The sequence below is a fragment of the Ochotona princeps genome, chromosome 3, assembly GCF_030435755.1.
Source record: "Ochotona princeps isolate mOchPri1 chromosome 3, mOchPri1.hap1, whole genome shotgun sequence".
NCBI classification, from domain to species: Eukaryota; Metazoa; Chordata; class Mammalia; order Lagomorpha; family Ochotonidae; genus Ochotona; species Ochotona princeps.
In genome coordinates, this window is record NC_080834.1 from 89,253,620 (window position 1) to 89,265,657 (window position 12,038).

At 47.7% G+C, this 12,038-nt stretch overlaps 1 protein-coding gene across 10 annotated transcripts in view; it reads left to right on the plus strand.

Annotated features, from left to right (window-relative positions):
• The window catches only part of KALRN (kalirin RhoGEF kinase), a 712,406-nt gene that overhangs the window by 652,062 nt on the left and 48,306 nt on the right, over window positions 1-12,038 (plus strand). For all 10 annotated transcript variants that reach the window (XM_058661993.1, XM_058661991.1, XM_058661992.1 and 7 more), the window contains 7 exons: window positions 1,909-2,039; window positions 7,053-7,119; window positions 8,570-8,673; window positions 8,848-8,917; window positions 9,953-10,039; window positions 10,684-10,776; window positions 11,417-11,467. In XM_058661993.1, the coding sequence (XP_058517976.1) occupies window positions 1,909-2,039; window positions 7,053-7,119; window positions 8,570-8,673; window positions 8,848-8,917; window positions 9,953-10,039; window positions 10,684-10,776; window positions 11,417-11,467 (603 nt within the window). The remainder of the gene's footprint in view (window positions 1-1,908; window positions 2,040-7,052; window positions 7,120-8,569; window positions 8,674-8,847; window positions 8,918-9,952; window positions 10,040-10,683; window positions 10,777-11,416; window positions 11,468-12,038) is intronic.

A 12,038-nucleotide genomic window follows, 5' to 3' on the forward strand; every position in this document is an offset into this window, starting at 1 on the left:
GGATAAGGCGTATGCTTCTCTGGGTGACCTGTTGGACTGTTGAGATGTCCTTCATTCTGTGGAGGTGTGAACATGGACCACACTGAACTTGTTTGGGCCATGGGAGCACCTCGTGGGTGGAGAGATAAGGCTCTATAGTCACCACCCTACCTGCCAACAGGCCTCAGGACAAGGGCTGCAGCAGCACCATGGAGCAGGAGGTGGGGAGCAAAAGGCGCTAATCAGATCAGTGCCAGCTGGGGCAGTCTGCTGGTGAGCCTGTCTCTGCTGCTGGCACCAGGGAATTCATCACTGGAAAGCCTGCCTGTTCACTGGCTTGTCAAGCCTCAGCACCAGACACTCTCATTTCCTTAATAACAGGTTGCAGATCCTGTGTCTATAAATGTAGCCAAACCCTGCTTGACCTTTCTGTATTTTTAGCCTATACTTCTGCTCTGGCTTTAATAACTTCCATGGCTTATTACTGGTTCTGTAAATACCTTTAGATCCAGTTAAAAGAAATGCTGTGGCTTAAAAGCTTGATGACCCTGTCCTCTTCATTCTGTTAACAGATTCATTGGGGAGCCCTTGGTACATTTTGTCCATAGCTCTTCTCAGCATTAGGCTTCGCACATTCAAGTTTGAGTATTTGTCGGCTTCTCTTCTATAATGGCCCTTCAGGAGCCTAGTTTGGTTTTTGTTTCACTTCCCGGGACTGTTGTTTCCTTCCTCTCTTTGGCCTACACAGCAGCTAAGAGGGTTTGTGATGGGCACTCCAAGTGTAAACCACTGAAGACTAAAGGCTTTCGTTTCTCCTGTCTTGTTGCACTGCACTTTTTGACCTTTGTGACTTTGACCTTAGGGTTACTAAGGTCACCAGAGGGTACTAGGTGGAACCTTTCCAGTGTCAGGCACGGAAGGGTATCTGATAGGAAGAATTTGGATTAGTCTCCCATGTTTGTTTCACTATTGCCCTCCTTGACCATGATCTCTAGTCTTACTCTTTACCCACATTGCTCTTGCTGATTTGCATGATGAAATGATAAGAGTAACTGGGCACTTGCCACAAGGTTAACATTGACACCATTGTGAGTGTCCCTGTTATTAATAGTGCTTATCCGTGGGGGCGAGAAAACTCCACCTGTGGACCATTTTTAGCATTTCAAAGGGCTAGTCAACTATTTTCTGTATCTGTGCCATAAAGATCTGTAAAGAGGGCAGATCTGATATGAATGTTGAGAAGAACTGAAGCAGAGAACAGTCTTAGCCGTCCCATGTGAGATCATCCAGGGTCTGGCAGAGCTAGGATTCAAATTCTGTACCCTTTAACCTTAAGTCCTTCTAGAGAACTGCACTAATCCTTTGAATTTGTTCTCTTTTTCTTAAAATCCTGCAGCACCTTAAGCAAATGAGATGGATTGATAAGTGAAAGAAAGCCTTTCATAAATAACCTTAGCAAGGATGACTTTAGAAAAGGTTAGGTAGGTCGACTTCATCTGTGTCTTCAACAAATGTACTGTTTCTCAAGGCACTGTTTCTCTTTTGTTTTCCTCTCTGAATCGGTTTGATTTTGATAGTTGCTCCTACAGTTGATTTTCTTCATTTCTAATTAGGATAGAGTTATCATGATGAGCTTTGCTTCTGGATTGCTTACCCAAAGAGAGATCACATTGACCATTCTGTTCCGCCTGGGAAATGGGCAGCTCCTACATGTCCAGTGGGCCCTGACTGTCTCTGGGGACGCAGCTGGAGGCTGCACCCTGCTGAAGGAAGGAGGTCTCTGGTCTCCTGCTCCCATGACCTCCCATGAGAACAACCTCGGCTCCTTACATCGCAGGCTGGCAGTGGCTTGTCTAGGGGGAACGCAGAGACTCCCAGATGACTCATCAGTGTACACTTGTCCACGGCCTTTTGTTCTTCTCTTTTCAGAGTCTAGAAGGAGGCTCCTACCGGGGGAGCTTGAAAGACCCTGCAGGCTGCCTGAATGAGGGGATGACCCCGCCCACACCTCCTAGGAACCTGGAAGAAGAGCAGAAGGCCAAGGCCCTGAGAGGCAGGATGTGAGTGGCTCACCCAATTCTACCTTGCCGCACAGGAGTGTGCAGGGGTTGGGAGAGAACCATAGAGGAATTCACCACCCTGTGCATCCCCTGATTTCATTCATTCTGTGCAAAGGTGACGCGGGTCCTCACAATGTAACCTGGTAGATAAGGAGCTCCTATGGCTCTGACTTGAACTTCAGGTGAAGTATGTTCTGGGAGATAACAGCTGTAATGAACAAAGTATGGTTAGCACTAAGACATGTTAGAATTGTAAAGCATGCTGGCAAAGAAAAAACAGATTGGGGAAGTATGGGGTTGTTACTATTGTACAGTGAGAGAATCCCTAACTGTGACAGAAAGCCTGATCGAGGTCACCTTAGATGTTTCCCACAAGTGGGGAAGTGATACATCTAGGAGGAGGGAACCATTCACACATGAGTATGTGCAGTGGGCCAGGGGCAGCGGAGACAGCAGAGCAAGTTCTAATGGCCCCAGTCCTTGTCTCGAGATTTCACTTTGCATTTGTGAATGTGGAGAACCTTTTCTTCACCTTTTGAATGGTTACTAGTAAAACACAGTCTGCACTGCAGGCCATTTCACGAAAACCCACAGGCAAGGCGAACTTTAAGTTGTCTGCCTTGATAATGGGTCAGTATTATTTGGGGTGATCAAGAAGGTACCAGAACACCACTGGCACAAAGCCGTAACTCCAAAACTTTTGTTTTCCTGTTTGGGACCTGACCCTGTTGGAGGTAGAACTGTGATGAGTATTGGACAAAGCTCAGCATGTGAGAGTCTGTAAGGAACAGTGACTATTGGGTAGGCTGGTGTGGAGTCCTTTCCTATTGTTGATATGCCTGTCTCCCTCAAACTCCTAACTGCTTTAGCCTCATAAGAGGCATAAAAATTAATGAAAATAAGGAAGACCAGGTCTTTCTGTTGCACGAAGATTTGCCAAGTTAACATTGAAGATTTTGGAGACATGTAATGAGAGCCTGATGACACAAGCAGACTGTCATAGCAGAGATGAGGAAATCACATGTCAAGTCTATAATCCCATATTTATTCCCTCTTTATGGTCCTCTGGGGGAGCCCCAAGAAGTTGGCGAATGGACTAGAAGCTGAGAAAAACCATCCCCGTAGGGAAACCCCCCAGGTGTTCACAAAACCAATCTTCCCAGGGTCTCAGCTTGCTGTGAAGCTGCTGAGGCTGTGCTGGAGCCGAAGCCCAAAGCAAAGGAGGAAGCCTGTGACGTGGCAGTCATTGCTCCTATACCACGTGGGTTGCCTGTGTCTGGGAGCTGGGAGCCCAAGCATGCTTGAACTGTTCAATTTTGCTCTCAAACAGGGAACAAAGCCTCCTCTACCCAACTCTTCTCTGCCCGCCTGCACACCCTGGGCCAGCCTGAAAATGCAATTGATAGAATACCTCCTTCTTACTTTCTGTCACTCCTGTCCTACCTCGGTGAACTTTATGGCCCTGAGGAAAGAAAGGAGGGTTAGGTGCTTAATTATAAACCATGTGGGAGGCTCGAGGCCGAGGGGTATAGAGACCAAAGACTCCATCCAGAGGGTGATAGTAGGACGACAGAGGGTTAAGTGAGGACTCTGTGGAGAAACATTGAAAATGAATCATTTATCTGGGAGAAGAAAGAAGGTTGAGAATGGACTTGCTTGTCTTCAAGTATTAGCCACACATTTATTCAACAAATATTTGCTGAACACCTTTATGTACTGTTGGGGGAATGCGTCTATGAGTAAGGCAAATGGTAGCAACAAAGGGAAGATCTTTGCTGTCGTGACGGTTTACGTTCCAATAAGAGAAATCAGACAGTAAACAAAGTAAATTGTGTAGGAGGTTGGAAGCTGGAAAAAGAATCGGAGCAGTGTTCAGGCAAATGGGGAGTTTGGGTGACGCCATGTGACAGTTCTAGAAGGTGTTGGTGTTTGCCCAAAGACCAGATGGCAGTAAGAAGCAGTCATGGAGGAAAAGTGTTCTTGCCTCAAAGTGGCCTTTCCCTATCCTTGTGAAAGAGAGAGGTTAGAAAAGCACCTGTTGGTTCCGGTGAGGTAGCCTAGCAGCTAAAGTCATTTCCTTGCATGCGCCAGGATCCTATATGGGCATCGGTTTGTGTCCCAGCATCCCTGCTTGCCATCCAGCTCCCTGCTTGTGGTCTGGGAAAGCAGTTGAGGATGGCCCAAAGCCTTGGGACCCTGCATCCATGTGGGAAACCCTGAAGAGGCCTTCGGCTGCTGGTTTCGAATTAGAGTGCAGCTCCAGCCATTGCGGCTGCTTGGGGAGTGAATCAGTGGATGAAAGATCTTCCACTCTGTATCTCCTCCTCTCTGTATATCTGACTTTCCAATAAAAATAAATTAAAAAAAAAAATCTGTCCCATAGCTGGAAGAATTGTACTTGAGCCAAATATTAACATTTCTTTTTTGGGCCCGGTGGCGTGGCTTAGCGGCTAAAGTCCTCGCCTTGAAAGCCCCGGGATCCCATGTGGGCGCCGGTTCTAATCCCGGCAGCTCCACTTCCCATCCAGCTCCCTGCTTGTGGCCTGGGAAAGCAGTCGAGGACAGCCCAAGACTTTGGGACCCTGCACCCGCGTGGGAGACCCGGAAGAGGTTCCTGGTCCCGGCTTCGGATTGGCGTGCACCAGCCCGTTGCAGCTCACTTGGGGAGTGAAACATCGGATGGAAGATCTTCCTCTCTGTCTCTCCTCCTCTCTATATATCCGGCTTTCCAATAATAATAAAATCTTTAAAAAAAAAAAATTTCTTTTTTAAGCCACTTCCATTGAATTCTGCTAGCAAGAACTGATGACTGATTGAATTTATTTGACAGTTCATTGTGCGCTGCCTTGAGATGTAGGTAGTTTAAATCTTTGGTATAGTATCTTAATGAGATGAGATCCGGCCAGGTACTTCCTGAGCCCTTCAGAAGGAAGAACTACAAGGCCCCCTTGCAGCACCTTCTCAGCTCCCTCAGCACAGTTCCCCCACACAGCAAACAGCTGAGGATAAAAATACCGCCTGGAGACAGAGCACTGGACTTCATCTCCAGAGGGCCCTCCCAGCCCCAAATTCCCATTCTCATTTTCCTGTGGGTTTTTTTTTTTAAAACTACTTTCTTATAAGCTCTAACTCAGGCTGTGCTAAAGATACATCTGCATGCTTTCATTTGGCCTTGCCAGTTCCTTCCTGTGGCTTAAAACCCACGTTGAATTACAGAGAGGGTGCTGGTGGGAAGTGTTGGATATTCTGATAAAGAAATGCATGTTCCTTTCCTTCCTCCATTTGCCTGAAGCTGCCGACCCAGGATCAGGATTGGGTGTTATCTCAGTACCTAAGGAGCAGGTGTTTCAGGATTGCCTCCTGAGGCCAAAACCTTAGGACCCTAGATCGGGGCCCCTGCTTGGACATCCCAGGGGCCTGACTGGCACTTACCTTGCCCCCAGGCACAACTGTCAGTCTCTTTTTAAATAGAATTATTTTATTTGCGCATAGTTACAGACAGGAGAGACAGAAAGAAAAAGAAACCTCTCATCCAGTGGTTCACTCCCCATGTGGCTGCAACAGCCCTGTCTGGGTCTCACCATGAGAGTTGCAGGGGCACGAGTACTTGAATCGTCTTCCACTGCTTTCCTGGGTGCATTAGCAGGGAGCTAGATCGGAAGTGGAGCAGCAGGGACTCAAGCAAGCACTCATGGGAAGCCTGGCATGGACCATCCAGAGGTTCAACTTACTGCATCATAATGCTGGCCTCTTCCCATAGGAATTTATGTGTAGTTCTCACTGTCAAGACAGAAGAAAGAGGAAAGAGTGCACTTCCATTCCTCATTGTGTCATCTTGGACAAGTTACTTTTCTGTCTCTATTTTACGTAAAATAGGGATTTGCAACATCTCCCTTGTTTTGTTTTGTTTTTTTAAAGATTTATTCATTTTATTACAGCCAGATATACACAGAGGAGGAGAGACAGAGAGGAAGATCTTCCGTCCGATGATTCACTCCCCAAGTGAGCCGCAACGGGCCGGTGCGCGCCGATCCGAAGCCGGGAACCTGGAACATCTTCCGGGTCTCCCATGCGGGTGCAGTGTCCCAATGCATTGGGCCGTCCTCGTCTGCTTTCCCAGGCCACAAGCAGGGAGCTGGATGGGAAGTGGAGCTGCCAGGATTAGAACCGGCGCCCATATGGGATCCCGGGGCTTTCAAGGCGAGGACTTTAGCCGCTAGGCCACGCCGCCGGGCCCGTGCAACATCTCCCTTGTAATAGGCCTGGAAAAAGCCAAGTACAGTAACTGCATATAGTAAATGGTCTGTGAGATAGAAATAATTAACAGGAGAAAAACCAAACAAGAGCGCATTCGGCCTTGTGGTGTATGAAATCTCACGTTCTGGGGCCCAGATCTGCTGTGCAATGCCCGCAGTCCACTTGCTGGCCTTGCCTGGGGATTTTGCAGGTGCGTTGCACTGGATACCACTCTGAGTAATTGTAACTTCTGTATCTTAAAAGCTTGGCATGGTATCTGTGATCTCCTTGTCTTTGAAGCCTTCAAGGTGGGTTGTCAAACAGATGCTTTTCTCCTCTCCTTAAGCAAAGAATGGAGCTGAAATAAAGCAATAAAAGTCTCATGGTGAGCCCTTGGCCTCAAAGCTTTAATAACCCAGATTATTGGTTAATTGTTGGTAGTTGTCCGTCCTTTCTGCCCTGCAAGTGTTCGGTTATGGTTGAGGGAGAGAAATGCATGAGGAATGGAAAGAATGCCAGGTGACGGATTGTGTGTTGTCCGGGCCAGCCTTCTCTGGCTTAGGTGGGGGATAGGGGAGGAGTCCAGAGGAGGCCAGCACCTGAGTGATGGGCTCTTGTGGGAAAGCACCAGTCAACATCTTCCAAGGAGCTAAGTCCGGCTCTGTTTGATGAGCTGTTTATGAAGGCACCAAGATAACTTTGTTGTGAACTGAGGTGTGAAGATGTCTGTCTGACCAATAAAGAACAACTCCCATTGTGTTTCATCTGCTCTCTCAGGTTTGTGCTGAATGAGCTGGTGCAGACAGAGAAAGACTATGTCAAGGACCTGGGAATTGTGGTGGAGGTAAGTTGATGGCTCAGCCTGGGTGTGCAGCTTCGAATGGGCTGGACCCAGTCTGGGCCTATTTGTACTTCATGCTTACATGTGTTTTTACTGTGAACATTTGCAAAAATGATAATAAATTAATCAGAATGTATGTGCAGAGATATTTTTTCTTTCTTTTTGTTTGTTTAATTGAGTCAGGAGCCCAGAACTCCATCTGGGTCTCCCACGTGGGTGGCAATGACGTAAGTACTTGAGCCATCGTCTGCTGCTCCCCAGATGTGAATTGGCAGGAAGCTGAGTAGTTGAGACTTGGACCAGGCACTCTGATACAAGAAGGGGTTGTTAACCACTGAGCCAAATGCCCACCCTGGATATATTTCGTTTTCCTTGGAAATACCAGGCTATTTTTGGAAAGACATAGCAGTCCAAATATTCCAGCATTTTGGGGGAGCCTCGTGGAGGAGTTCATTTCCTTCCACTAAAGACAGCTGTGACCAAGTTGTCTTCAGAGCACAAAGCAGCTCACTCCAGTAGAATCATGGAGCATGTGTTATTTTCTTAGATTTTAAAGAAAGCATTATAGCTACAAGGAACACAAAAGCCACCAGTATGATTGACAGGTCAACAGTTAAGTGTTAACATATCCAAAGGGATTCATTTTAGAAAGATTTACTTAGATGCTTGGATGAAAGTAAACGGATAGTTGAGATGGCTTAGAGCCCCCTTTTGTGAATCAGCTTAAATGAAATAATATCAAGTCTAAAAAGTGAATGCCTGGTGTCTAAATTTCCTCTTAGTTCCTCACACTTGATTGAAACATCCCCGTCCTAGGAAATCTCACATCAGGCTTTGTACTTGCCTCTCCTGAACCTTGTTATAAACAGACTAACCTGGCACACAGAGGAGCTGAGTTCTGACTCAGAGGAGGGTATTCTGGTCTGAGGGCTGCAGCAGCCCCCAGGAGTAGCTCAGCCCAGGAGCAGAGGGCCGGGGAGTCAGGAGACTCAGGGACAGCCGTCCTGGGAAGTCATTAGAAGACAAGCCATGTGACACCTGGTTATATTGGCTATCTCACCTGTCACAGGGATCCCTGCTGCTGTACAATCCCAAAACCCGACTTCAAAGATGATTGAAAGGATAACCTGGCCCTATTTTACAGAATGTGAGATATTCTTTCTAAACTAGATGTGTCCAGTTGTCAGCCTTTAGAAATGTGATTACCTTGGATTGACAAAAGGGAGAGGAATGAATGGTTGTTATCTTTTAGTCCAGCTTTCTACAAGGGACTAGAGGTGGAAGAAAGGGACCCCAGAAACTCCAGGGTGAAGTCCTGGCTGAGTTATGGGGAACTCCAGACACACTTGACCTTGAACTCAAGTTAGGCTTACGTGGGTGCTGCAGTATGGAGCTCAGCCCAGAAAGCTTTCCCGTGGAAATCCTCTACTAACCATTGCCTCTGCTACCTCAGGGCTTCATGAAGAGAATAGAAGAGAAGGGTGTCCCCGAGGATATGCGTGGGAAGGATAAAATCGTGTTTGGGAATATTCACCAGATTTATGACTGGCATAAGGAGTAAGTGTCGTGTGCCCTAAGGTTTTGGGGGCTGGTTCCTGGGACCTGGGACTCGAGTCTTCCTCTTGTACATGACCTGCAGAGGTAAGGTTTAAGGAGAAGTCGTTGTCTTTTATCTCATCATGGAGAAATAGTACAGTGTGGCTTCCTCCTCTTGTCCTCTCTCCATTTTAGTTTTTTCCTGGCTGAACTGGAAAAATGCATCCAAGAGCAAGACAGATTGGCCCAGCTCTTTATTAAACATGTGAGTCTCTCCCTTCACTTCCTCCCCAGCCCATCAACAGCCTCCTGTGTGTTCATTTCAAAGTTCCCTCTTTGCCCTTCCGTGACTTCCCCCACCCCCGCTGAGGTTTTGATGGTGGTGGTGGTTTAAAAATCCTTGGCCTCTGCCCTACTACCTTCACTTTCTTTTTTTTTTTTTTTTAAAGATTTATTCATTTTATTACAGCCAGATATACACAGAGGAGGAGAGACAGAGAGGAAGATCTTCCGTCCGATGATTCACTCCCCAAGTGAGCTGCAATGGGCCGATCCGAAGCCGGGAACCTAGAACCTCTTCCAGGTCTCCCACGCGGGTGCAGTGTCCCAAAGCATTGGGCCGTCCTCAGCTGCTTTCCCAGGCCACAAGCAGGGAGCTGGATGGGAAGTGGAGCTGCCGGGATTAGAACTGGCGCCCATATGGGATCCTGGGGCTTTCAAGGCAAGGACTTCAGCCGCTAGGCCACGCCGCCGGGCCCTACCTTCACTTTCACATCCTTGATATTCACTGCCTTGGCACGTAGAGTAGTTCATCTATTGTGACTGTGACGAGATACCTAAAGCTGGGTAATGTTATCAAGGCAAGAGATTTATTTATCTCACAGCTTTAGCAGCCGACAGCCCCGGCTTAGAAAGGCTGGTCCGCTTGGTCTCTAGAGATGGCCTCTCTGGCTTTGGCATGGTGGCAGCAGGGGATGTTAGCATGAGCTCAGTCAGCAAGGCAGGAAGCCAGGGAGAGAGGCCAGGCTGGTTCCTAGGATTACAGCCTGCTCATGAGAACTAACGGGTCCCATGAGAATGAGCTTAATCCCTTCCATGGCAGCACCTCTGGTGACCTCCCATCTCTTTAAGGTCCCACCACATTGAAGCCCTCAACACATATACCCTTGGGGGACAAACCACATCTAAATCACAGCAGTGTATCCCCAAGTATGGCCAGTGTCTTTGTCCTCACCAGCCTGAGACTGGGTGGGAGGCACAGGATGCCTGAATGTTCTTGTGTCTCCCTCTGCTCTCACAGGAGCGGAAGCTGCACATCTACGTGTGGTACTGCCAGAATAAGCCACGCTCCGAGTACATCGTGGCAGAGTATGACGCCTACTTCGAGGTGGGGTGTTCAGCTCTGTTAAACCTGAGTTGGGGGTGGCAGTGGAGAGGGGCGACTCAGCTGTGACAGCCATGTATAGAAACACCAGGTGTCATGTGCAAGTGGCTCCTGCTGACCCTGTCGTAAGAACCTTAGTGAGGTCATTAGCTTCGCAGCTCAATTCCCTCAAGTACCTTTGCTTGGGAGGAGCAGAGGCATCCTCACCTGTGGATTGTTGAGAAATCAAGTTTAGAACCCTGGCCCCTCGGCCTTCCGTGTCCCAGGAGGGAGCCCTGGCCCCTAGGCCCGTGTGTCCTGGGAGGGAGCCCTGGCCCCTAGGCCCATGTGTCCTGGGAGGAGTTGTCCTTTCCTAACTGGGCCCTGGCATAGTAGAGAACACGATACCCATTCTAAGTGACTCCTTACTTTAGTGAGGCCAGGGTGTGTGCTAGAAAGGCATGGTGAAGAGGCGATAGTGGTATGCTACATGTGGGTCACAGCAAATGGGCAGTTCTGCGAGTATATCTGCCCCTTATGTGGTTTGAAGATTATGAGTTTATTAGAAAACACAAAGACCTGTCACACACCCATGCCTTTGAACCCTGATCCAGAGTAACCTGGTTCTCCAGTTCCTCTTTCTCTGACATGGATCCCTTGTGTTTCAGGAGGTAAAACAGGAGATCAACCAAAGGCTGACACTGAGCGACTTCCTTATCAAGCCGATTCAGAGAATAACAAAATACCAGTTGCTTCTGAAGGTGAGCCTCCAGGAGCCTGGTCAGGGCTGCGGAGGAATCTTGCTGGCCAGGGGCTGGTTCTGTTCCCACTTCACTTCCTCTGCTGGTGTCTCCATCAGCTCTGCCCCATGTCTCACAGCCGCTATTCCAACCCTTAGGGTCAGCTGTTTCTTGATTTTTTCCCCCCATTCACTTTCCTTGCTTTGTCATAATCACTGACTTGATACTTCTCACAAATAGTAAGAACATAAAATCAGAATGGAATATAAGGCCCTATGGCGTCTTAGAGGAGTAATTCCTAAAATTTGACTGTATTTTGTTTTGAGCAATAATTCAACTAGATTCACTTTATAGAAGCAGGCAAGGTGCAGTGATGGAGACTTAACTTTTCTTGTTGCCCTTCCCCTCCTCCTCCTGCCACCTCTCCTTTTCCATAGCTTTGAAACTGAGTGTTCAAGGGGCTCTCTATGTTGTCCTAACATGACTCTTAAGTTCAGTTTTCAACTAGCACAAACCGTGTAACGCTCTCTGCTAGGAAGGAAAGTCTTCAGAATGTTAGCATATTTTTATAATTTTTTGTTTATAGCTCTCCTTTTCTCTAACTGGTTTCACTCATTTCCTGCAACCTCCCTTTCTCTGCTCCCTCTGCCCCCCATGCTAGGACTTCCTGAGATACAGTGAGAAGGCTGGCCTGGAGTGTTCCGATATCGAGGTGAGTTTTCTGCTTGTAATGCTTGCCATGCTTCCAGACCATATTGGGTGTCTGTGTCTAAAAGGAGAAGAGCCCTTTGGAAGAGTCCAGGCAAACTCCTCTCCTGGGCAGCAGGATGAGGAATGGCAAGAGTTCACGAACATGGTATTTTTCTGGACCTCAAAAATTCTGGCCTGTGGCAGACCTAGTGCTTAGCCCTGCAGCTTCCCCTGTGGTTTCCAGTGAAGTGCAGTGAGAAAGGGTGGTATCTGACCTCTCCGCATCCTTCAGAGGTGAAGTGTCGATGGCACAGCGAATCCATGTGCAGCTTTACCCATGAGTCCAAGTGCTGCTTGGCTCTTGACGTATAAAGTATTCCATTTTCATTCCCTTCCCAGCCAGAGGATTATCCCCAAGTGAAGTCCTTTGAAATAATGTCACCATGGGGATTACTTTAAGTCAGAGAGGTTACAGACCATTCGAGCAGGTTATTTTAGGTTAAAACCCTAAGTGTTTCACAAGGCAGGCTAAGCTATTGCTTGTGCAGCCAGGAAGCCATACAGAAAAGAAAGAAAATATGAGAAGGAAAGGG